Source organism: Oxyura jamaicensis, chromosome 21, assembly GCF_011077185.1.
Source record: "Oxyura jamaicensis isolate SHBP4307 breed ruddy duck chromosome 21, BPBGC_Ojam_1.0, whole genome shotgun sequence".
Taxonomy (NCBI): Eukaryota; Metazoa; Chordata; class Aves; order Anseriformes; family Anatidae; genus Oxyura; species Oxyura jamaicensis.
Genome location: NC_048913.1, coordinates 6942907 through 6967922, shown reverse-complemented (window position 1 = coordinate 6967922; position 25016 = coordinate 6942907). Strand labels below are relative to the sequence as shown.

The 25016-nt window shown below is 45.4% G+C and overlaps 2 protein-coding genes across 8 annotated transcripts in view; both read right to left on the bottom strand.

Moving 5' to 3' along the window:
• The window catches only part of UBR4 (ubiquitin protein ligase E3 component n-recognin 4), a 76272-nt gene extending 62350 nt beyond the window's left edge, over positions 1 to 13922 (bottom strand). For all 5 annotated transcript variants that reach the window (XM_035344550.1, XM_035344551.1, XM_035344552.1 and 2 more), the window contains exons 1-19: positions 13758 to 13922; positions 10169 to 10266; positions 9334 to 9437; positions 8506 to 8635; positions 8261 to 8400; positions 7821 to 7923; positions 7125 to 7266; positions 6843 to 6967; positions 6035 to 6159; positions 5712 to 5771; positions 5402 to 5592; positions 5072 to 5171; positions 4844 to 4981; positions 4234 to 4351; positions 3617 to 3804; positions 2905 to 3064; positions 2686 to 2771; positions 1430 to 1599; positions 415 to 697 (exon numbers count right to left, since the gene is read on the bottom strand). In XM_035344550.1, coding sequence (XP_035200441.1) covers positions 415 to 697; positions 1430 to 1599; positions 2686 to 2771; positions 2905 to 3064; positions 3617 to 3804; positions 4234 to 4351; positions 4844 to 4981; positions 5072 to 5171; positions 5402 to 5592; positions 5712 to 5771; positions 6035 to 6159; positions 6843 to 6967; positions 7125 to 7266; positions 7821 to 7923; positions 8261 to 8400; positions 8506 to 8635; positions 9334 to 9437; positions 10169 to 10266; positions 13758 to 13891 — 2595 coding nt within the window. In that variant the 5' untranslated portion in view covers positions 13892 to 13922. The remainder of the gene's footprint in view (positions 1 to 414; positions 698 to 1429; positions 1600 to 2685; positions 2772 to 2904; positions 3065 to 3616; positions 3805 to 4233; positions 4352 to 4843; positions 4982 to 5071; positions 5172 to 5401; positions 5593 to 5711; positions 5772 to 6034; positions 6160 to 6842; positions 6968 to 7124; positions 7267 to 7820; positions 7924 to 8260; positions 8401 to 8505; positions 8636 to 9333; positions 9438 to 10168; positions 10267 to 13757) is intronic.
• Positions 231 to 24989, bottom strand: EMC1 (ER membrane protein complex subunit 1). Of its 3 annotated transcripts, XR_004755681.1 has the most exons (25): positions 24809 to 24989; positions 24608 to 24732; positions 24299 to 24364; positions 24067 to 24160; positions 23498 to 23626; positions 23228 to 23354; positions 22739 to 22888; positions 22201 to 22368; positions 21662 to 21733; positions 21167 to 21226; positions 20822 to 20944; positions 20626 to 20722; positions 20340 to 20456; positions 19981 to 19989; positions 19217 to 19416; positions 18830 to 18979; positions 18544 to 18705; positions 17484 to 17603; positions 17090 to 17227; positions 16515 to 16688; positions 16161 to 16371; positions 15862 to 15946; positions 15271 to 15400; positions 14773 to 15035; positions 231 to 242 (listed from the first exon to the last, which is right to left on the bottom strand). XR_004755681.1 is itself a non-coding variant. In XM_035344555.1 (24 exons), the coding sequence occupies exons 1-24, from the start codon at positions 24895 to 24897 to the stop codon at positions 14856 to 14858; spliced, it is 2976 nt and encodes a 991-aa protein (XP_035200446.1). In that variant the 5' UTR covers positions 24898 to 24989; the 3' UTR covers positions 14478 to 14855. The 3 variants fall into 3 exon arrangements, 2 of the variants coding, with proteins under 2 accessions (XP_035200446.1, XP_035200447.1); XM_035344555.1 differs by lacking the exon at positions 231 to 242 and having other exon boundaries at positions 14478 to 15035; XM_035344556.1 differs by lacking the exons at positions 231 to 242; positions 19981 to 19989 and having other exon boundaries at positions 14478 to 15035.
• Positions 24990 to 25016: the final 27 nt, after the last annotated feature.

The following is a 25016-nucleotide window of genomic DNA, read 5'->3' as shown; positions in this document are numbered from 1 at the left end:
CAACTGAAAAAGGTCAAGCTTCCAACAGCTGAAAAAGCCACACACGAAACACATCCCATTAATGAGAACAGTGCCAAAAAACAGTGACAAGCTAAAGCAAGAACGATGCGTACAAGGTATTTGAAATAGTGCCCATACCCAAAATGCTCATGATTTTGAAAGGTAAGGCAGGGCTTTCATCCTGCCCTTAGCAGGATTTATTTGGACAGCAGTTACATCAGAAATCTACACTCTAACTGACCCTGCCACTAGGAATCAGCGACTGCAGTTAATCATTTGTTATAACACAAAAGGCTGGTAACAGAACCAAAACCGAGTCACTCACAAAGGTTGTGAAGACACCAAATGATTGCCTGCTACAGGGTTTTGCTTAGTGACCAGCTGCATATTCAGAACATGATCTCAGAATCCTACCTGTTCAAATAAGTAAACCGGGGCCTTGGAATATTGATGGAGCAAGTAGTCGAACACCAAGAACAGACGAGCCACAATAAGTGGCACAGAACTTTGCTGGGTATCCATGTTCGCTGTTAGCTCCACAATTGTCTGGATACAGAGCATCATGATAGATCGGCGGCCCCTCTCGGAAAAATTGTGAAAAATAAGCAGCAGCAGCTGGAGATGTTCAACATTCAGATCTTCTGTATCGTTGGGAAGAGTCCCCTGCAAGGCGTTTTGCTTCAGCGTGCCCACAAACCTGGCAATGAGTAAGTTTGTAAGTGGCTTTTCTACTTAGACTCATAGAATGAGTTAGGTTGCAGCAAACTCATAAGATCATCAAGTCCAACCATCACCTAACACTACCTCATCCACCACTGAACCACATCCCTAAGCTCCACAGGGATGGCGACTCCACCACTTCCCTGGGCAGCCTGTTCCAATGCCTCATCACCCTTTCTGTGAAGAAATTCTTCCTGACATCTAATCTAAACCTCCCCTGGCACAACACAGGAGAGTACATTATGTGCGGGAATGAGACTATGCAAATTCTCATACCTACACAAATTCAGTTGGAGGCAAATACATTTGATGGAAAATATGAACCACCATTTAAAAGGAGATAGAGAGATGCAAACTCGTGTCCACAGGAACAGCAGTCCACTATGGCTTTGACTCAGCTAAACAAGAAGTGAGCTACTAAGTCTACTGAAATAAGGCATTTGTTTTATGTCCTTTTTTAAAAAACAGCGTTACTGTAGGTTATTCAGCCTCCATCCACCTAAATCCTCATTCTGACGACCGATTTCATTCATCTCCTGCATTTTAGGTGAAAAGCTCCAGCCACACAGAAGACTGACTTTCTGCTCCTCCTCATACCCCCCAGCGCTCAGACAACACACACATGCATACTTGTTACGCTGGTGCCAAGGAATTTTCACTTAATAAAAAATCAGAGAGATGTCTGACTTTCAACTTAGAATTATCTCACCTTTCCCAAACTTTAAGGCACTCTGGGACATCAGGATCTCCCTGGGCAGTGGCTTTATGCTGCCAAATGAGGAGAAGTCGTGAGAGCACCGACAAACTTTGAGGATGGATGTAGAGAGGCCATGGTCCTTCAGAGAAAGGGGCAACTCCCAGCTGCTGCAGAAGTGTGTTCTAGAACAAAACAGAGACCTCTTGAGAAGAGGCAAGTCTTGCTTGCTGCTTTAATTAAAAGCAAGATTTGAATAAAGAGTAGTGCTCTCAGAGCTTGTAAAGCTGTACTGCACAGCTATATTTTTCCTATCTCAAATATGTAGTATAGCTACTGAGGGATAATTATGTTGTCATTTTGCCACCTAAAACACAACACATTGTGAACTTCAGCTCCAAAGTAGAAAAAATGGCATTAATAAGCTCTGCTCATTTACTGCAAAAATCACAACAGGAGAGATTATGCTTTGGCAGGATGACATGGGTCAGCTTGTGGAGTTTGCATCTACTCTGACTGGTACTGTTATTGTAAAAACCAGGAACTGAGAACCCCTCAAGGTTTGAAAAATCACAACAGATCAGAAGCAACCATCTGGGAGATATTGTTGTACCTCTCCAGAAATGACAGAGCAAAAAATAAAGAGCTCAGAAAATGAAAACACTTGCTCAGATACATTAGGACCAATAGTATTGGGACTACTTTTGATTTTCTTTTTTTGGGGGGAGCGGGGGGGTATTTTAAATATGGTAGAATACAGTCAACAAAAAGTATAGGTAATGAATTCACTGATTGGTAAGCAATCTCTACTTACAGCGTTAAGCCAGGTCAGCCCATGACCTAGCAAAGAAACCCAGAAGCTATAAAGTCACACATGAAAGCAAAGAGATTTATTTGATTCTCCTGAAATAATTCCAATGCCTTCTGTCATCAGTCCTGACAGCAAAGTAAATCTGCAGGAATCTTGGCAAACACATGGAGAGAGGTAAGTCTCCAAAACAAAATTTACAAACTCACTTCCCCTTCAACCTTCATCACCCTCAAAATTCAGTGGATTAATCTGAATATTAAGCTTATATGCTGCAGGATGTTTTGTACTGGAGAATTGTAAACATCATTCCACGTGTTGGATCCAAAATATTCCAAGCTCTGTTTGCAAAAGGGGCCAAATGGAATCACAACACACTACTCTAGGTGCAGAGAATTCACACAGTAGCATTAACTGACACCAACGCTTCTTTATTTCACTTACACATTCATAATGGACTTACCTGCAAGGCAGGAGACTGAAGATCTGAGGTCACCAAGGAGTGGTTGAAGTGATACAGTGCAGCAGCAAACTCCTCATCTGATGTGCCTATAATACAGGGATTGAGCCATTTACCACTATTGATCTCCTATATTTAAGATTTCCACACGGAACTAAGAAAATATTCTATAAATCCTACTGTTTGTACTCTCTAGCAGAGAAGTTCTTTCTGCTCACTCACCCTTAAGCCCATCCTTATCCACTTCTTTGATGATGCTAGCCAGTGTTGCCATGTGCTGCTCCGAAAGAGAGACGCTCAGGTAGTTGCGAATGAAGTTGTTCCTGGAGTTCAGCATAGAAGAAGTGATAAAGTTCAAAATGTTTGAAGCTAGGCTCAAAAACTGAAAAGAAAAAGAGAAACACACTGTAGAAACAAAAAAAAATCTGAGGGAGTATGAGAAAACATTAAAAAAGCCAAAAACATCAGTAAAATAAATCAAGTTCCCTAATAACACCCCTGGTAGTGGTGTGCAAATTTAGTTTGCTCAATGCAATGCAACTCACTGCACTTTGTGTTCCTTATCAGGACTGATTTTATAATTCTTTGAAAAATCTGCACATCTCTAACTTCTTGGCTGAAGGATTTATTTTTATCTTTACCCAATGGAGCTGGAGCTAACAGCATTCTATCAGCCAATTAATTCACTTATAGTTCTGCCCTCATTTTGCCTCTCCTTTTGGAACCCAAACTGATACCTTCAGTCTTTGCTTCCATAGCAATAACAAATAGAAGAGTAAAGCAAACTCTTGTCTTCAAAGCCTAGACAGTCACTGATTCTCCACCAGCAGTGTACTTAAAATACCTGACATTTATCATGCTACTTGTCCACACAGCTAGCCGCTGTCAAGCAAATGATGCTGCAGCACATCTGTTATTTATTATGCTCCCATACCAATTCTGGATCTTTGCGGCTGGCCAGGATGTTCCCATTCTCTCCTGCAGTCTGTTTGTTAGGGCTTTTGACTCTAGGAGAGCTCTCTAAAGGTGGGGGTGGAGGGGGTGGTGGTGGGGCCACTTTCTCTTTGCTTGGAGAGATCGTCTCTTCAAACCATTGCCCCAGGATTGGTTCACTATCATCATCTAGCACAGGAGACAAGAAAAACAAAAGCACAGTATAGTAAGCAACTGCCTTATGCAAACTGCCTAGTGTAGAAAAGGACTGAAGAAGAGTTTCAGTGAGCAGAGTTAAGGGATTTGCAATTTTCATTGCTCCCTTCCAATCACAAGGCTCAGCAGTTTTACAGCAGTCCAGCAGGAATTTACAAGAAGAAATAATTTCTACTCTCCTAAGAAGCAAATAGTGCCAAATTCCAGCCACTCTGGCTAAAGTTTACAGAAGAGAGTACAGTCAGCGTTACTTCTGCCAACAGATCTTATAAACACTTCCATATTTTTAGCATTACATGTCATTCCAGTCCAAGAAGACAAAAGCCCAGTATCCAGGTTTCCACTACGTCTTTAAGACAGCATAAAATCCTGACTTAAGTTACTTGCTGCAAACTCTGTTACCTTGGCTGCTGTCCTCCTCAGTGCTGCTAAAATCATCTTCATAGTAAGTATTTGAATCAGTGGAGGCACTTGCATCACTGCTCATGGAGCCCTTCCTCTGACGCTGCAAGACACAAGCCTTAGAACACCAGAATAAATTAAATTTTAGGATTATGAAAGAATTTGAAAACAAGAGCATCTTCCTAAATCATTCTAATTTTCTTCTACTAAATTCTATTCAGTTAATTTATTAACAGTTCTTCACAACTCCTCTCCCTTTAGATACCAAAATTTATAAAAATTCTGACTTAAAAAATAAATCTGTGCCAACCTTGTAAGCAACACTTCAAACACCAGCTTTAACATGAAAGCACCTGGTTAGAATACGGTTTTTTCATCTTCTTGCTAAATTCATAAATACCACCGTGCTTGCAAAAAAATTATTGTTAGAACAAGTTTGTCAAATTTACAGTCTCTGAAAAGAGAGAGGTCTCACTTGACAGCCTCTAACAGAAGAATTCTAACTACTTCTTTGCATATTCAGTTTATAAAGAGATGATTTGGCATGCAGATGATACTCAGCAGGAGTGGATGAGCTACAGAACTTCCCCAGCTCTATGCCCATTCCTACCTTTCTGTAGGATGTAGATAGCAAGGTCAGCAGCAAATTAGTGAGTGGTACAGAATCTATTAGCCGCTGGATTCTCTGTATTGATGTGCTTTGAGCCATGATATCCAGCACTGCTGGTGGACCATCACTCTCCCAACCCTGTAGGACAACATTGAAAAGAGAATTTAAAGTGTGTTTCAGTGAAGAAGGCAAAATGTTTCACAAGAACCACACACACGACCTACGAACCTTGTGCAATGCCTCCACTTGCAAATCTTGAAAGAGAGATGACAGCAATTTGATGGCATGATTTGCTAGCACCACTGACAGAACACCAAACCCTTGATGTCTACAGAAAAATAAAAGATACAGTGTAATTTCAGGGAAAAAAAGAAAAAATAAGATTGAGTGAAGTGACAGGAACTGCTTTGATAAACTGAGAAAGAACAGATGACTACTACTTTTCAACAATCGAGACTTGAATTTCCAGTGGGGAGACCAACAAGACTCCACAGCAGTCACCTGCTAGACATGGTTAGATACATGGACAATGATTACTCCAGTGGGGTATTTACATACCCTTTCCCAGGTCCTAGTTTGGGAGACCCAACGCCCTCTTTCGTACGAGCAATAATGTCTCTGACGCGAAGAGCAGCCAATGGATCTTTCTCCTTCCCCTTATCAGCCAAGGCCGTGGGGCTGAGGTTCAAGATGAGGAAGAGGCTGTTTAGCAAACACCAAGCCCCAAGCAGCTGGAAGTTCTGATAATGCTATCACCCAAAAAGCGGAGGCAAAAAAAAAAAAAAAAGACAGAATAGCGTAAGTCCAAATGCCAAAATACATCAGCACAAAAACAGTGAGAAAGCTTCCTAAGAGAGGCAGATCTTACCTCACCCCCTGCACGGCGTGAATTGCTGATGGCTTGTCCAATCATTTCATAGATTTCAAGCTGCAAATAAATCCCAAACCATAGTAATGTTTAAGCACTTGATTGGGCAATAACTAAATCGCCTTTTAAACCACACTAAACCACACTTTTAGAACTCCAGACATAACTGGTTTTTCCCCTCCACAATTAGCCACCCAATTACTTGATCCGCCAGACTAGTGCCTAGAAATAACAGCTATGTACTGCAATGGAAATACAAATTCTACACACTTCACTTGCCAAGAATGAAAACACCACACACACACACTTCCCCATCTACTTACACATTTCTGTACAATAGTAGCAGCATCATTTTCATAATCTTCTTCTTTAGAACTTGTTGACCCAGTCCGAACCTGCTGAGTGCTACCCACATGTAGGATGGCCATGCAAGTTGCCACGCTCACACCTGATTGAAAACAAGTGAAGGTAACAGCCTTCTTCAGAGCCAATCTTGGGACTCAACGCTCCCACTTAGTACATAAAACCAAGCAGTATTAAACATGCACATGAACCCAGGAGAGCCGTGAATACACATTATTGCAGCTGACAGATTAAAAGAAAAAGCAAGGTTTTGTCCTACAGAAGGAAGCGCGTGAAAACAAGTAAGGGGGGAAATGTTTTACCATGTAATTCAATACCATTTTTAAGGCAACCTTCTTACTCAATTACCAACTCTTTAAAATCTTACCCATACCAATATGAACCCTCAGGATTCTGGAGTACTTAAAACCACTCCAGGGAAACAAGGATGATTTGGGGATATAACCAATTAAGCTGAAGGAATAAGAATCACAAAAGTGTATCACACTCTCAACATAAGAGAACAGAAATTACAGGCAATTGAGAAGGTGTTGAGTCACTGAGTCTCAGATACTGACGGGAACATTTGCAGAACAAATGTGAACTGCAGTACCACTAGACCAATGTTCACATTACCCAGTCCCCATACTATGCAGCACGGTGCATCACTTTCAGGTCTGTGAGAAATAAATGCGGGCTGAGCCTCAGATGTGTGGGTAACAAAGCAGAGCAGAAGCACGAGCAACTTTAAGCTCTAAGAAAAAGGGAGAGGGGGGGGAATCTACTCACCTGCATAGAGACAGCTGAGAGCAAGAACAGTCACATCTTGGAGCCGCGTGGGTGTCAGGGGCTCCAACACAGGCAGAGACAGAGTATCCAGTGCCATGGTCACGTCTATTACCAGTGAGTGAAACCTGGAGTAATGACACAGGTTAAGATTCAACAACGCAATGCGCACATCACGCGTCCATAGGAGCAACACAGTAACTGACACAGCACAGCTAGTACATTTATTTTCTCTCGTAGGGTGTACTCAGCACATACCAAAGTGAAGTGACGACACAATCTTACCCGTTACGAACGGCAGTGGCGTCTGCCACTGTGGCTGGCATAATAAAAAATGAGTTGGCTGACACTGCGTCCTGAAACCGATTTATGTATCGCAAGAAGTATGGGAGGTTCAGGCACACTCTCAGCAATTTTTCAGAGCCACCTACCAAAGAAAAACAGCAGCGTTTTATTTTTACTTGTTTTATTTTTACTAGGAGAGCTTCTAGGCAGAACATCTCATGATCTAATGGTCATTAATTACTGACTTAATTATTCTTTATGGTGAGACAGTATCATCATAGATGAGGTAACAGGATAAAGACTAATTTACAAGACATAAACCAGATGGTGAAGTTTTCAGCCAGTACTCGTAACGGGCGTCACAAAGCTGTGTGTGCATGTTACATGGCACACTAATTCACACCTGCTCGGTAAGCCATCCCATTGGCTATTTTACATTGTCCACCTTTTCCTCCTCCAAAACACGGCTAACACATACAAATACATGGAGCTCATCTCCTCTGCGATGAAGATAACTACATTATGACCACCATAATCCCCCATGGTAACATCGCCATACATACACCCAAGTGAGTCCTAAAGAACAAATGCTACAGGTCAGAGAGGTTCTTCCTATTCAGAGCTGTAAGGCGTAACACAGGAGAAACATCTGCTGCAGCACTTTAATTCCCCAATGCTAAAAGAGCTGATTCTTACCAAGTTCTTGCAGGCTGGCTACGTTCTGAGCAATGAATATGCTTTTTGTCTTTGCCGCAGAGGTTTGATCAGTGGAAGCCTGATCCTCGTTTTCTCCTTCCACCTAAAAGCATGCACATACTAAATATATCATGGAAACATTAAAAATACAGGGCACTGCAATGAGTCTCTACACCGCAGCAAGGCACAGCAGCAGCTGAATTCAGAAGAGGTACAAGGATCACTGAATACATCAGCTTTCATGAGGCACCAAAACTGCTATCATCAGTACAACGCAAACAGTATTTTCTCATCTGCCATTCATCAACATGCAAGATTTCAACACTTCTCTTTATATATGAATGTTAAAAAACTACCACTTATTGCCCTCTGTCCTTACCTGAACCAATATTATTAATGTTAAAAATCAGACCACTCTTATTCTGGAGATGTTTGTTTACCTGTGTCTCTGGCATGATCGATGGTGATGATGAGACTCTAGGGTTAAAGACTGACGTCAGCTGATTCAGGAAGTTCATCTGCACTTCTTTCTGTCTTAGCTCTGGGCTCACTGGGGAAGCCAGCTCTTTCTGGTCCTCTACTGCAGGGGGAAAATTAAAAACATCATCTCACACATCAAAAACGTAACATTTTCTATGCCTCACTCAGGTGTCACAGCAATAGTACCACACACTGAAACACCTACCGTCAGAGAGGGTTTTGACAGTCTGAGGCAGCTTGGCTGATTTCATCATTGCTGTGAAAGTAATAATTTCAGTTCTATCCAGGCGGCTGCAGCCCGTGCACAGCCCCTTTATCAGCAGAATGAGGTGCTTCTACAAAGAAAAAGACATCAAGTACAATTTAAACTCTCTTGATTTCAATTGTTCCTCGGTATCATTTACCCTACAGCACTGCATAACTAGCACAACTGCAGCTACTGAGGCTACTGCAACATCTGAGATCCAATCTGATTTCAAACCAAGAATCATGATGGCCTCCTAACTGCAGATAATTCAGGTCACGAACAATTTCCCACACCCTTGTTGCAGAAATGCACTGTAAAGCTCTCTCTCCTATGACACGCTAAAGCTTAAAGGTGGCCCTATCAGAAGCTACACTGCCCAAACACTTTTAACTCGCCTTTCCTCTTTGAAATAGATTTAAGCTCATTCTAAAGACTGAAATACAGCTGGGGAAGAACCCGTCCTTGAAAACCGCAACAAACTGACAACCTAACAGATCGTTACACAAACCCAAATCAGAACATAGGAAACGGCAACAGAATTGAGATGTGCTTAAGCAAGGTTTCAGGCCACATTTATTGCAGCTTGCTCTTCAGTTGAAATTCTGCAAAAAGAACGCAGAGGGAAGATCCAGCAGGTATCGGCCTCTACTGAAGTACTAGACCTTCAACTTTTAAAGAACTTCGGTAATTCTGCTTTATACAACATTAGAACAAATATTTTGGCATTAAAGGCCAAAGTCCGCTTGTGCTCTCAGGCTTGCCCACGTGTTCAAAATCTGTGCTCACCTGCGAAACAGCACACGCTTCGTCTGGGTTCTCTAGACGCAGCAGTGAGAATTCAATCAGGACTTTACAGGCTGCTGCCACTGACTGCAACTGGTTTCTTGGTACTGCAAAGAGCAGATGCTTGCATCACTCAGCACGAATGATTAATTTCTCCAGTGTAACATGCTCTTAATGCTTTCAGTAAAACAATGCTACGCAACATGCATGCATATGCAATCTATCATGTTTAATACACAGACAATATAAATTCAGTCTCGTTCAAATGTGACACAAGAAATGTCAGGAAAGCAAGGATAACACCTTCTACCCAGACAAATTAATACAGATAGATGTAACAGCTTCCCTAGCAATGTTTATTGTTTAATACCAGCAGAGCTTAGAGAAAAAGCACTGAAGGACAAGAAACAAGCTGAACAAAAGTGCATTTTCACTGAATTTGTCCCTTTCAGCCAAAATAATGTAAAATATTTTGAGTCACAGTGCTTGGATCATTAACTCCAATGCAGTAACATAACTGCTAAAGGATATTCCAAAAATCCTGACAATGGATTTAAACTATTAATTCAACCGAAAATTACTTTCCTAATTGAAGTCAGGAAGCAAATACACAACCAAAAAGTCAATGCCTCCCAGTACTCAGCGGCCAAACGCTCCTAAGGGCAAGTTTCCCTTTCCACCTCAATTGACATTCTGTCCAGATGAGGTTTAGCAGCGCTGGTCTCACGCACTACGTTAACATCTGACTCAGAAACGGGGCTTGAGACAAACACCAAGTCTGGCCAACTTTTGCTATATCCCAGTCATTATAAAGAAGCAGAGGATGGTGAACACTTACTTAGACCGCACACAGTAGTGATGTAATGCGTTGAAAGTGCAACGAAGGAGGAGTAAAAAGGCTCATACTGTTTGTCGTGGTGCAAGATTTCTGATTCACTGCAACAGGAGAACAGGAGGTACGTCAATTCCATACAGCACAACAGCAGCTGCCATACAATGCTCAGAACGTGATGCATCTATTACCGCATGTAAGATAAGGTCATTAAAATCACACGCTCTTTCCAAGTCAAAGTTACGGGAGCAGAATCTTCTCGCAGCAGATGTATCAGGATCGCTACCTATGCTGGAAGTCTAAGAAAGCGCCTCCCGGTATCACCAGTGTTTTTCCTGTGCATCACCAACAGCTCAGCCTCTCTAACAGTCTCTCTACCCTTCAATTAATCTTTAAATTACTCTAAACTCAGCTGCCCGTAAGGTTTGGACTGGTTGTTCTGCTAATGCTAGGCAGGGTTTGCCAGGACTGGAACCCAGGCGTCCCCGTTCTGTCGAGGCACAGAATTCACAGGAGTTTTTATGCAGTTCTGCAAAACCGAAGGATCAAAGCAGCCAATTGCACAACAACAACAAACACACAATGCAGCATCTGCACAAGCAGGAGGGCGAAGAGTTTTGGTAGGTAACGCACAGCTGAGAAAAATACACCCACTGCCACCAGCCTCACGGGCAGAGACGTGCAGTGTCAGAGATCCGCATCGTTTTATCATTCTTTGTGCAGATAGCAACACGAAGCGCAGAGCAAGTGAAAATTTAACACCAATTCCTACCAAAATTAAAAGTCGTAAAGCAAAACATGCATTAACACATTGAAAGTCATGTCTCTGAGGCTTCTCAGTGAGGCTCAGAGGGAACACCTATTTGCACACAGAAGCCTGTGAAAGGCAGCTGCAGTGAAGCTTCACATCGCATCCCATCCCCACAGACCTGAAGGCAACCACACCGAAAGGACAGAGCTCTGCCTCCACGGCCAGGTCAGCCCGGGTTTCTTGCTGTGACAAAACTAAGCGGTGTGGACACCTGCTTATTAAGTGCCTACATTAATTGCTTTCCCATTTGCAGACGATTAAAAACTTTCATTCAGAGATGTGAGCGAGCAAGTTGGAAGAAAACATTACATGACAGCTTCACTGACCACTTGAACCTCACTCGTCAAAACACCAACCTCATCGCTGGCAGACCTTACTTTGGAGGGAAAAAACCTAGAACACGTTATTCCTCCCAGAGAAAGGAACCGGGAGAAATACTGAACAGCTTTGAAGCTTTGATTTCCTAGTACTGAGAATTTTTTTACTTATTCTACCCAAAAAGCTGAAGTAGAAGAGCAGCTGTTAGGCTTCGCTTGAAGTAACTGAACACTGCAACGTGCCAGAGGCTTGCTGTCTCGCTTGCCAGGCTTCACCTCACCACCTCCTGCCAGAAGCACGCCGCTGGGTGACAACCCCGGGACTGAACACGCCAAAAAAATTGTGCTCCATGCTCAGACGCGGGCTTTGCTTACCCGCTGCTTTATGGCCGACTCTAAGCTAGCAGCAGTAGGTGGGTGCAAGGTGTTGTAAGAGAACAAATTAGAACGGTTTGGGAAGAACAGAGTGCAAAAGAAACTGGCAGCTCCTCATTACCGTGCTGCCGCATAGGTCAAGCTGTGCAAGACACATTAGGTACAGGAACAGAAAGATGCAGAAACCAGAACACAACGGGGAATTTCACATGGAATGGACAGTAAGAGGTCTGAGTTTTATTTAAACAAGCCACGGGCCTGTTATGTTAACAGAAAGTGAAAGGCAGCTGTCAGCTGATCGTCACCAAGTCCTGGCAAATAAAAACCATCAGGTAACAGCTTTGTCCATGACGTGCTAGTGTGCTTTTTTGTCCGTACAGTGAAGTTTAGTAACTTTAGGCTATTGTATTGTGATTTTATTGCTTAAATAACGTGATTACCAGGGAAAAATCATTAGTCACGTTAACCAGGAAGCCCTCCCATCAGTATCAAATGTAGCACTTCAGCAGCAAATACCATCCATTTCTCAGTTCTGCTTCCAAAGCTCAACCAGGCCAGAAATAGACCCTTTATGTAAGGCAGCAGGCACAAAGCAGCCTCTTCCTTGGAAAGGCACAACAGCAGGTGCAGTTCCCTCACTACTGCAAACCATTCCTGAAAATCAGCCTCTTCTGACTGTCCCAAACTGTGCAAACCTGCAGCTGGGTCTTTCCAAGTCAGAATTTCTAAGATTTATGTCAAAAAGAGGCCAAAGCCTATCACTTCCTGAGTAGCTGTGCTAATAAGAGAATACCGGGGAGCTGATGATACTTAAAAATTAAACAGATGAGCTGTCAAGAAAACAAGCGGATTACTTTATTTTGAAAAAAAAAAATCAGTGATTTCACTGCTGTTGCAGCAGGAAATCCAGCCTGTGGACAGTACCAAGCAACAGCTTTGCTAAGAGATCAAACAATCATCTGAAAATAAAGAGAGAATTTAATCTTTAATTAGAAATCTACAGATATTTGTTAGAAGGGCACAGTTCCACACGTGAACGGGCTATTCCTCCCCTCTGTGATTTGCCACGTGCTGCGCACCAAGGCATGAAATAAAAGACACTGCCCTGCCCCAGGCCCGCGATCTGCACTGAATTCTGCTGGGTTTTGGCTGTACCCAGTGCCAGTAGCCATCAGTTCCCCTAACAGAGGAAACAGACCTCTCCCAGAAGTCAAGCGTGCCCACTTCATGTTTCGGTGATGCTATCCCGCTGAAAGAATCCAATAACAGAGTTGCACGTGGAAAAGCTATGCTAGGATGGTCCCTCAAAAAAAGATTAGTCTAATAAGCACTTGAATCACGTAAATATTCAGTGTATGCAGGTTTCCAGGTGAACCACAGCCATACAAATATATATATAGGCACAGAACATGGACTTGAAGCATCCCTTGTGCATGTTCAGCCATTCTGTATTTAGCAAAATACCACAAGGATTCACTTTATTATCTTCCACAGCACAGTGTTTATATTTTTTTGTCTCCTAACAAGCAATTGTGGTCAGGTTTGTATCTTTGCAGCTGGGCATAACACGGTGGCCTCCTTACCCGGCCTTTTAGAGCCCAGAGTAACCCCTACATTAAACCGAACGGCTCCCGGCAGCCTTCTCGTGCTCTGGGGAAAGGCTCTGAGCCTGCTGGATGGGAAGCCACGGGGTCGTTCCAGCAACCCGAAAGGCAAGCAGCGTTATGCTGCGACCCCAAAAGCGTTATACTGCGACCCCAAAAGCGTTATGCTGCGACAAGCGTTACGCTGCGACCCCCCAACCCGAGCAGCGGGGCTGAGGGGACGAGCCGGGGGAGGCGACGCCTGCCCCCGGGCAGCTGACAGGAACAGAGGCGAAAAATAACGGCGTGCCCTTAGGGGGGGCGGTACCGGGGCAGCGCGGGGCCCCCGTTATCCACCTGCCCCTATTCGCCCCCCCCACCCCCCCCGACTCCCCCCGAGCCTCACAGCCGCCGTCCCGGGGAGGGGGGGGGTAAACGAACCGGAGCCGGGAGCGGGCCCGCTCCGTCCGTCCGTCCGTCCCCCAGCACAGCCTGGGGACCGCCCTCACCTCTCGATAACGGAGGCGAGCAGCTGCGGGAGCTCCTTCATCTCGAAGGCCGAGTAGGAGGCGGAGAGGAGCGGCCGCACCGCCACCTCCCAGCCCGGCTCCGCCGCGGGCCCGGCGCCGCCGCCCGCCGCCATCTTGCCGCTGTGCTCGGCCCGGGGGGAGGGGGGGGGGGGGGGGGGGGGGGGGGGGGGGGGGGGGGTGGGTGACGGGGACCGGAAGAGCCTCCCCGCCTCCCCCCGCTGCGCAGCACAGGACGGGAAAGGGGGCACTGCGCAGGCGCGCGGCGCGCCCCCCGGTTGGAGGAGAAGAGGCGGCCCCGAGGCGGCCCAGGCGCCTGCGCACTGCGTGAGTCAGCGCCTTTGGGGGCGGCGCGTGCGCAGTGAGCGCGGCGGGTGAGGGGGGGGGCTGCGGGGAGGGCGGGGTGGCGCTGAGGTAAAAGCGGCTGCGCAGCGAACACCACAAGTAGAAAGGTGGAAGAGAGCGCTGTAATAATAAATACACAACACGCTGAGACTTCGCGTTCGGATTCCTTTCCCCCCCCCCCCACGCCCCTCCAAAGCCCGCTGAGGCAGTTTCCGCCCCCGCCTTCAGACAAGCGACCACCTCACAAGCCCCCAGCCCCACTGCTGGCCTCTTCCAGTTCCAGGTCGAGTCCAAATCGCAACCGCTGTCGTTCTGCATCCTTCCCTCTGCACAATGTCAGTCAGAAGAGGCGAGGAGCACCCACAGAACACACGCCTTTAGTATCTTCACTGAAAATGGGGTTATAAAGTGAGTGCAGATTTTAGGGCTTTAACAGAGACTGCAGGGAGGTTTGGGAGTGGTTTTGTGTTTGTGTGTTTGTTTTTTATACAGTCACAACAGAATTCTGCTTCTTCACCATCTCTCTTCCATTTCTTCTCAGGCAGCATACCGTTTTGTTGTACAAGCATCTTTTCCTTGTACGGATCTTCCAGCAAAAACGCAAGATTAACGTTTACGTTCATCATGGTCACTCAGGATGGAATCTCTGAACGCAGGGGTGATGCTGGGTCACAGATCACAAGCCAGCCCAGGTCCCAGGTACCTTCTCCAGCCTCATTCTCATCACCCATAGCCTTAGCGCCAGGCACGGTTCAGCAGTTTCACCTGAGCCAGTCTCTTTGTGATCATAGTAGCAAAAACCAGCCCAAAGAGGACACTGCTTATCAGCACGTAGTCATAGTCATCTTTCAGGACATCAAACTGCTTTGAGGGGTACACTCGGGTCTGATAGATGTCCAGGCCATATGCAACAACCTAGAGAGACAACACTGTGAGCAGGTAGCACAGCTTTCTGCAGAAAAGCATTTACATTTAATAATAATAATAAAACCTAGCCCACATCTACAGTTCTGATTAAAAGAAGAAATAATTAAGCAGTGAGCAGCTACGTGATCTGAAGTTACAGACCTGCTTGCCACAGGCTACCATATCACACTGCTCTTCCCACAAATTCCACAGCTCTACATAGAAGTGTTTCCCTTGTACTCACCAAACAGGTAGACTCTAGACCAGAGGGGGCTGTATAAATCCCTCTTATTTGGGACACAGTTTGATTGTAGTTGATAAACCTCTCAGCATGGATCTGCACATCAGGGGAGTATGGAATCAAGTTCTCTTCTCTGAAAGGTATTTAAAGAGAAATGTATTTAAAGAGAAATCAAAACCCAACTAAACACAGCCTGCAAAGGACATCACCTAATCATCACAAGCTAATGAACTAAAACAGCAAAATCAGCAGCTTTTCCCCAGTGCAGATTCTTTTTTACTGTAAGACAAACCAAGCATGCCAGCTGGATCAGACTACGCTGGAGCAGCCTCCTTTTAGAGTTCTAAAGTTTTTTGTGTGTCACTCTTAAAAACTTCAGCCCCTTAGACAGCTACTTCTTAGGGTGCAGGCGACAGGATTTTGCTAATACTAAGACCTGCTGTAATACAGACTGGGAGCAAAGTAGCCTCACTTAAATTCATGTAAGAATTGCCCTTTGTCCAGGACAAATTGTTCTACTTCACACTATATTATACACAAAATCCATCACTATTCAAAGCTGCCCAGGAACAACCGATACTGTGCCTTGCCTACCTGGTCTGCTCTGTAGGGATCTCTGGGCGACGAGGATCCAGCAGAGCCTTTGGAAGAGAGAGGATAGCCCCAGAGGGAAGCCCAACTGCGCATTAAAAGAAGTGCATCTTAAAAATGGTCATTTCTGACAGTATTTTCTAACGGCTAATACAAACACTCTTCTGGTGCACATTCTAGCACTTGCCAGGACTTCAGAACAGCCCACAACAAGCAGGATCTTAGCCAGAGAACTTCATCTGAGCACAATGCAGGCTTATGCAGGTAACACAAACGTTCAGAACAAGGCAGCACACACTTACTGAGCAAGTGACGGCTGGTGATGCCTCGCTCAGTGATGGTGGCTTCCATGGCACTGATGGCAGAGGGGAAGATGTAAGATTGCTGGAGGACCTGAGGTAAAAGCGGGCGGTCCAGGGAGCTGAAGGCTGTGGCATTGTATTGCTCCGTCCCCTCATACAGCTCCAGCACGGTGAACTCGTTCCGACGTGCTTTTGTGTTCCAGTACTGATACTGAAACGAGAGGGTTTTTAGGAATGCAGAGTACATGGAGTCAACAGCAGGAAATCACAGAGGACGGTCCAAGCATCTTCTCCACATAGGTTTGTCAACTGACCCTATCTCCTAAAGGGGAAGGACAGAATAATACTCCTTACCACCACCCAGTTCTCCGAATGGACAATGTGGACAGGCCCCTTTGCTTTCTTCTGGACCGAAGAGTGGATGATTCTGCCTGTGACTCCATCAATCAGATATATTCCAATGAAAGTGCGCTCGTGATGGGTATCCGTGCTCTCTGTCACCACAGCAAGCAGGTTTGGATTCAAGGACTATAGCAGCAGAAAAAGAAAAAAAAAAAAAAAGGTGAAACCCTTGCTTTTAGTGCCACAGGCAACGTGTTCGTCTGTATTTCATCCAGGTCTAGTTGTTTAATAAACAGTCTCCTATTTGCACAAATCCTGTGGAGAAACCAAGCAGCAATTTCCCCATCATCACGTTTGACTGATTTAATTGCTGCAAGAAAAGATTTTATAAATAAAATCTGCATCAAAATTAGCATAATCTCCAGGAAGTTATGGATATTGATATATATATGGGAAAAAAATATGGCTATTGATACATATAGGAAAAAAGGCATCAGAGGGCAAAGGCTTAATCTCAGCCTAGTGCCTACAACAGGTGTTGAAATCTTCCAGTGAGCTAATGCACCAACAAAAAGTTCCTACTGCACCTTATAGAGAACACTGCGATCTCCCATCACACGGCCTTGTGAGTGCACGTGCTCATTGGATCTCTTCCCTTTCACTGTTACGATCTTCTGTACTTCAGTGGGTATGAACACCTCCCAGATCTCCTCCGTTGTAAGGTCCTGCAAGGAAAAAAGCACGACGTAGGAGGTTTTATCGCGTCCTCAGAAACCGTCTTCACCAGTAAGACAAAGTGAGCTTTCTCTGCTTTTCGATTTTAAAATTTCTGAGACACATTTAAAGCCTAGAAGAAGTCGTAAGTCAGCTGAATTACTTCTATTCCATTCCAAGCTATATAAACCCATTGAAAAGATCTACCATTATCCAGTACACATTTAAGAAAGTAAAACCACTTAGATTGCAATGAGTATTCCACACCTTTTTCAGCCTGAACCCAGACAGCTTGCCCTGCTCAGCATCCACTAGATAAAAGAAGATAGAATGGGCTATTTCTTCTAACTGACGAAGAACATTCTTAGTTGCTGGGAAAGCTGTAACCTGGAAAAGCAAAGAAATTTGAACAGGTTAAAAATGAACTGAAAAACAAGCAAACAAACAAACAACCACAGGCAGATTATTTGAAATGTTTTCCACAGGACGAGGTCTGTCTCATCAGGATAACCTCCTATTTTTGTGTTAAATGCAACTCACAGAATCACAGAATTGCAGGGGTCGGAAGGGACCTTAAGAAATCATCGGGTCAGCCCCCCTCCAAAGCAGGTTCCCTACAGCAGGCTGCCCAGGTGGGCGTCCAGACGGGCCTTGAATATCTCCAGAGAAGGAGACCCCACAGCCTCCCCGGGCAGCCTGTCCCGGTGCTCTGTCACCCTCCCCATGAAGAAGTTCTTTTGCATGTTTTTGCAGAACTTCCTGGGCTCCATTTTGTGGCCAGTGCCCCTTGTGCTGTCCCCACAGAGCACTGAAAAGAGGTCGGCCAAATCCCTCTGTCTCCCACACTTAAGATACTTGTAAACATTAATAAGATCCCCCCTCGGTCTTCTTTTCTCCAGGCTGAACAGACCCAGGTCTCTCAGCCTCTCCTCCCAGGAGAGATGCTCCAGGCCCCGTATCATCTCTGTTGCCCTTCACTGGACTCTTTCCAGGAGATCCCTGTCTTTTTTGTACCGGGGAGCCCAGAACTGGACACATTACTCCAGGTGAGGCCTGGCCAGGGCAGAGTAGAGGGGGAGGATCATCTCCCTTGACCTGCTGGCCACCGTGCTGACTACTCCTCAGAACCTTCTTTTCCAATTGCTTGGAGATGGCATCCAGAACAAGCTGTTCCAACACCCTTCCAGGGACAGAAGAGGTGAGACTGACTGGCCTGTAGTTTCTCGGATCCTCCCTAAACATCTTTTTTTGTTTTGTTTTGCTCCAAAAATGAGAGGAGTCATTAGCCACAACATGAAGAAAACCGTCTCCAGGCAAAGCAATTTACCTTGTACTCATCATCGATCAGAAGCAGTACTTTGGCATAGTCTTGATCCATAATAGGCAGAAGCAAAGTCTGAAGAATCTGACGCTTCAAAACAGGGGGTGCTACTTGACTTCTCTTCCCAAAGATAGGGTTAAAGACATACAGAAAGCTCATTTTGGTTTCCTAAAACAGATGCAAAACTTTAAGTCAGACAAAAGAGGTGGTTTTCTGCCTGGACACTGTATATACCACTGAAGTGATTTCTCTCTCGAGACCACATTGTGAGGGATAGAGGAAGGGGACTCACCTTATCCTTAACGAGCAAGGTGCATTGTGGAGGGTGCGGGAAATGGGCTGTTGTTCTTTGGACCATCAGCTTAAAAGAGGCACCCGGTCTCACATTCCTGAGGTACTGCTTCCACAAGATGGTGCCAGAACTGCTTTCAATACCAAAAAGCTGAGCAGAGAGACACAGTAAAACCAAAGTTAGTAAGAACACATCTCTCACGTTCAAGTACTGCATCCTTATTCCAGGTATGATAAGGAAAAAGAGTTTCAGTCCCTATCCAAAGCTACCACAAAACACTCTGCACATCTCCTACATTCTACTCAAGCACAGGTAGAAATGGGAGACATTCAGTGCTGAGACTCTAAATTTCAACCCAGATTCAGGTTCTTACCCTGACTTCCTCACCTTTCCCGAAGCAGTGACCATCACCATCATTTTCTGGAGGTTGAACTCATCTCTGGCTAAATTGTCAATGTTAATCTCATTTTTAATCTGACTCCGGGGTTTCCTGGCATCATAAAACATTTTCCAAAGATGGGCAGTCCAGGCTTGCAGCAGGATAAGCTGGGAGGACAACCGCTTCAGAAACATCCCCAGCAAACCATCTGCAAATAGACCAGTGGTGATAACAAGGGGAAAAAGGTTACATCCCACTCCACAATTACCAATCTGGACCAGCAGAAAAACCACAGCCATGCACAAACCTAGGACAACCGTTTGCCTCTGCCTTCCCATGCAGAAAAGCCGAGTTACAGTGATCATTTGTGACAGACCTTCTAGCATTTACCAACCTTCTTGCCACTAGTGTAGTTCATTCCAAAAGACACCAACTGAAAGCAAACCTTCCTGCAGAGTAGATAATCTCTCAACATTCCTTCTCTCTTGCTGGCAGGCTTGCAGCAAGTGCCCTCCTAAAGCTAACCCACCTTCAGGGTCAGTATCTCCCTCTGCACTCATCGCTTAGAGCAACAAAACCACTTGTAGTTAAAAAATACTTAAATTCTACCCAATTAGGGTTTATACTTCGCTACTTGAAAGGAGCAAAACCAGCAGACTTCCCGTATATTTCACCACTGGGAAAGCAAGCAGAAAGGAGATCGAGATCCACTGGAAGGCATTAGTCAGGATTAGACAAGGATTAGACAACACTGCATGCGGTCCGAGGTTACCTTGAATGGCTGCATCCAGGACAGCAAGAAAAACAAAACAAAGCAAAAACAAAAGCTATTGCAAAGGAGTCTTCCAGAAAGGGGCACTATAAGAGGATCAAAGGGAAATGTTTAAGGGAGATGGCCAAAATCCCTCCTACTGCTGCCGACTATTTTTGACTCTAAGAACGTAATACATTCACCTGCTCTGCCTTTGGCACTGAACTTTAAAGTTTAAACAAATATGGGTTTATTTCTGCTCACTTGAATTGCCAAGAGTAGAAATCTCAATCTCAACTCTCAGCTCAGATGAAAAAGAAAACATTTGTTCAGGAAGAAAAAATAAACTCATGCATAATCTCATTAGGCCTGTGGCTTACCTGCTTTCTTTCCAAACTCTCCCTCCAACTCAGCCTGTGCGCCTGTGAGAGGTAGATCCACCATCTCCAAGCTCACCACTTCTGCCAGTGACTCCTCTCTACTCCACAAAACTTTTCCTGGTACGAAACATGAGTAGGATATTGGGAAAAAAAATCAAAATAAAGTAAGAGCATACTACAAATCTGTGCTATGCCTAGCTGCATTAGCTGGTGTTGCTCATAAAGCCCTTTTATGAGCTAGACACTGGTAAAAAAACAGACCGGGTTAGCTGTTCATGCCAATTACCTGGCTGCTGAAGGAACATTAGCATGTGGTCTTCTGTTTGCACCAATGCTCGATAGCCCACAGAGTCATCCTTCTTCAGGAAAACTTGGATATATAGCTGAAAAAAAAAAAAAAGGCAAGCAAAGCAGTAACGATCACATCACCTACTTGGACAGAAGCATAAATCACAGGACTGAAGTAATCTCTCCCTGCTCACCTGCTCCGGTTTGGCACCGTTATGCTCCAGGTTAAAGGTAATTGTGGTATCCAACAATCTTTGTCCAGTTTCAACCAGGTAGAGATTAATATTGTAGGTCTGATTGGAACAGGTTAAGGATTCCTGCAGTATCATGCAAAAAAACCAAACAAACGCTGAGTTAAACTTAAATGCCACACCAAATTCTGCACAGTAACGTCATGTTGAGCAAGAACTATGGCTTCAAGATGGTTTTGCATTATTTATGTGGAACTGCTAAAACACCTTTTACATTTTGCTCCAAAAAGCAAAGGAAGAAAATGGACTGTCAAGTACTTCCATTCTTGGGAACAACCCGCCTTGTACCTGTTTCTGGGAATCCTCCAGAGTATTTCCTGCATGAAGGTCATCAGAATTTCCAGGTTTCTGAAATGAGGATAAGAAGAGGTAACGTGGCTTGAGTCCCCAATGAAAGTATAAAAAAAATAAAAATAAAATGTGTTTTGAGTGCCTGACAAGTCTCAGCTTGGCTCTGAACTCAGGCAGGAGATAGTTCTGATAAAGTTCACATCAGTAAAGCAGACTTCTGGGTTACACACAAACTCCCTAGCCAATGCTGAAAAAACCAGGCTGTACAAAGGACAGCAAGCCTCACCAAGCCAGAGATGGCCTTAGCTGAACGTAATCAAGACCTGCTTGCATTACCATCGACATCCTACGTCCAAGGAGATAATTAAATCTTGCTCTCTCAAGTTGCTAGTCAGCCCTTGGCCTGTGAAGGTTCCTCGCGGAACCCACCCCCGAGGAATACCCACGCTACGGAGCTCTGCTAGCTACGCAGTACCAGCAAATTGCACCAACCAGTTCACTCCTGCAGGTCAGCACAGCAGCCACAGTCTTCTCTCCAGTTGTTGCAAAGCTCACCAGAGCTGCCTGAGAAAAAAAAAAAAAGGCAGCAGAAAGTCATAAAACCACCAAGAAAAACCCCAAACCTCAACAAAAAGTACCCACGAAACAAATTAAGCCAGAGCAGAATTAACATCAGATGAGCTTTCACAGTCAATTTTTAAATTCCATTGTTTCACCAAAAAAAAATCTCTCTAAAACTGAAAATACTCCTCAGAGAGGTCACATAGATACACGCATCTCTCCATCCACCTCAAACCCAGGAAGCTAGCTCCGTGCTGACAGCTACCAGCAACCAAGTGTAACGAAGCCCATGTTTGGAAACCTTTCAGCTGATACTATAAATGAAATCAAACGGTTTCCAAATGTTGCAGCAGAGAACACAACTGAAAAAAGAAGCTCAGCAGCTTGTTAAAAACACTTAGCAGAGCGGTGTTTGTTTTAAACAATTTTAAGCTGTAATCAGCCCTCTCAGTTAAATGCTTTTTGGTTACCTGTTGGAAGTCTCGAAGGTGGCTGAGCAGCCCGTGTTTGTACTGCAGCAGAGAGAAGTGGGTAGGAGACAATTGCAAGAAGAACTGAGTCCGTGAAGCATTGAGTAGATTGGGTTGAGTGGCCAACACCCTGGGCTGGAAGCCATCAGCAAACTCCAGGTCAAGCGACTGTGGATAGGAGACAAGCGTATGTTCTCATGAAAACTTTTTCTTCAGTGAAACGAATAGCTTCCTTTTATCAGCGGCAACATACGCTTTATGAAAAAGTTACATCAGGAAAGAAAAAAAAGAGAGAAAAAGCAAGGAGAGCTGGATTACTCTTGAAGCACAGCTCTGGAGACATCAAGCCAGAAGTACTGATTTAGACAAAACGTAGTTTTCTCTCCTTTCCCTTCACTTCTGGATCATGCTCCCCCCAACACACCCCTCTTCAGCCGTTCTGCGGTTTGAGAGAAGAACTGCTGTACTCCCTGGCTCAGTCAGGCCCCAGATTAGTTGGACAATTAATTGTGTACAGTGCTCTCTCAGCACTGCTCACCTGCAGCGGGATCTGCTTCATCTCCTGCTCTGTCTCCAAGGAGCAAACATAAAGAGAATGCGTATCCACGTCTGTGCACACCAGCACGGCCTCCCCCACCACGCCGCACGCTCCGTTTAAGCTCTTCAGCCACGGGGCTGCTACTTTGGTCTGCCAGTTGAGACATGAATAGATGAAGATGTCAACGGCATAAAAGTCTTCAAAGAAAACTTGGCCACAGCCAAAGATATTTAAGATAGAATTATTTTTGCACATGACCCTGGGCTAAACTGTCTAGCAGGCTGTGATTTCCAAAATGGTCTTGACTTGCAACTACAAGGATAATTAAGATTGCTTTCAGGGAGTTCAATGGTGAAATCCATTTCTTGGCCAGTAGGCAATGCCATGGTGAAAGGGAAGTTTATCTGCATCACACTAACAATTAATTACTCTGCACAACACGCTTATTAACATCAAGCTCAACATTTTGGATCCATGATCAAGCATTACCTGTTCTGTCAGTTCTCCATCTTCTACACTGAACGTTAAAATATTCAAGTGGCTCTGGGGAACGATTCCGAGCACATGGATCACTCCGGTCCCACGGGAATATAACAGCTGGTACCGAGTACTCTCACTGCAAGGGAAGCAGCGGCGATGAAGCACCACTTTCTCATGTTATCGTTTCCAGAAGTATAAGACAAGTACAGCATCCTTTCATCCCCAAGGCTTCAGAATCTCTGTCAGAAGTTTACACTTCTGCTGAAAATACATTCTCACCTTTCTGGTAAGTGTTCTACCCATTTCAGGTGCCCATTGGACAGGTAGTGAAGGGAGATAGCTGCCTTCTTCAGGACTGCCACGTACTTCACCGTGTCCTGCAGCCCCACCAAACTAGCTGTCTGGAAACTAAGCACAAGTCAGAGACAATAAATTAGGAAGTTATCTTCAGGACAAAAATCACCCTATTTAAACACCCTCTTCAAATGTTTAAAAGCTATCTAGAACTACAACTTACAAGTCACTTTAACTACCCTTGCTGATTTCAAGTGAGATCATTCAGCTGGAATCTAAATAGCCCAATACAAACATGTTTAACATTGTATACGGGAAGAAAATAAAACACCTATGGAAAAAAAAGTGCATCTTGTCCTACTGCTGGTTTGCCAGACACAAAAACAGCATTAAATTTAACTAATTGTGCATCGCTATAGAATTTATCCAGACGTTATTTTAGAAACCTCACATCCAATATATCCCCGCAACACAAATCCAAAGTAAGAGAGCCCTTTCTTCCTTTCTAGACCACCATGACAAAGGGAAGAAAACAGTTCAAACACAAGTCCTACCTGCCAGTGTCCAGTGATGTCTCCCAGTTCAACCCTCCAATGTTGGTCTCCCACGAACGCAGAATGCGCCCAGCATTGGACACGGTGATCGCATCTGCTCAGGAAACAAACACAAAGCTTACATCCACCACAACTCCACAAAGCGAGGAGTTCTGGCCAGCCTAGCAGTTCTCAACACACAGCTGAGGTCCTGTTTTAAGGACAATCGGTCACGCCTGCCCCTTCTCCTTACCCTGCCCGTGGATCAGCATCGCGTCTATCGCTCCTTCGGGGGTTCCTTTGTCTACATGGCGCCACACTGAAGGAAACACGCTTAAATGAGAACGAGATTCACTCCCAAGGGTATTTGGCCGTCGTTCTTTTTAAAGCCAGGCTTTTTCACAGCAAAAAGCTCCCGCAGGGAGCAGCCTGCCTGCCCTAAGGAAGCGGCTGAAGCCGCTCAGCCCAGCGGGGCAGCGCCCGGCTCAGCACCGCGCTGCCCTCGCCACCCCCTCCCTCACTCGGGCCGCGCTCCGCACCCAGGGGCCCCCGCTTCGCTCACGGATTTCGCCGTTCCTGGAGCTGAGCGCGGCCACGACGTTCTGCTGGGTGGCTGCCAGGAGCTTCTTAGAGCCCTGCGCGGCCTCCAGGGAGGCGAACTTCAGCTTCCCCACGTACTGCTGCCTCCTGCGGGGACAGGGCACGCGGCCCGTGAGCTGGGACGGAGGCGAAGCGGCCCAGGGGCGGCCTCCCCGGCACTCACCAGTCGAATTTCCCCACTTGGTCCTCGTAGACGGCTGCCACCAGCGGCACCAACAGCGGCAGCAGCAGCGCCCACGGCCCCGCCGCCATGGCAGCGGCCGGCCCAGCTCCCGGCGTGCCCCGCCGCAGGAAGCCGGGGCTTTAAAACCTCCCCGGGGCTGCTCTGGCCGCCGCCTGCACGCAAATCCCGATTCAGCACCGCGGCGGCG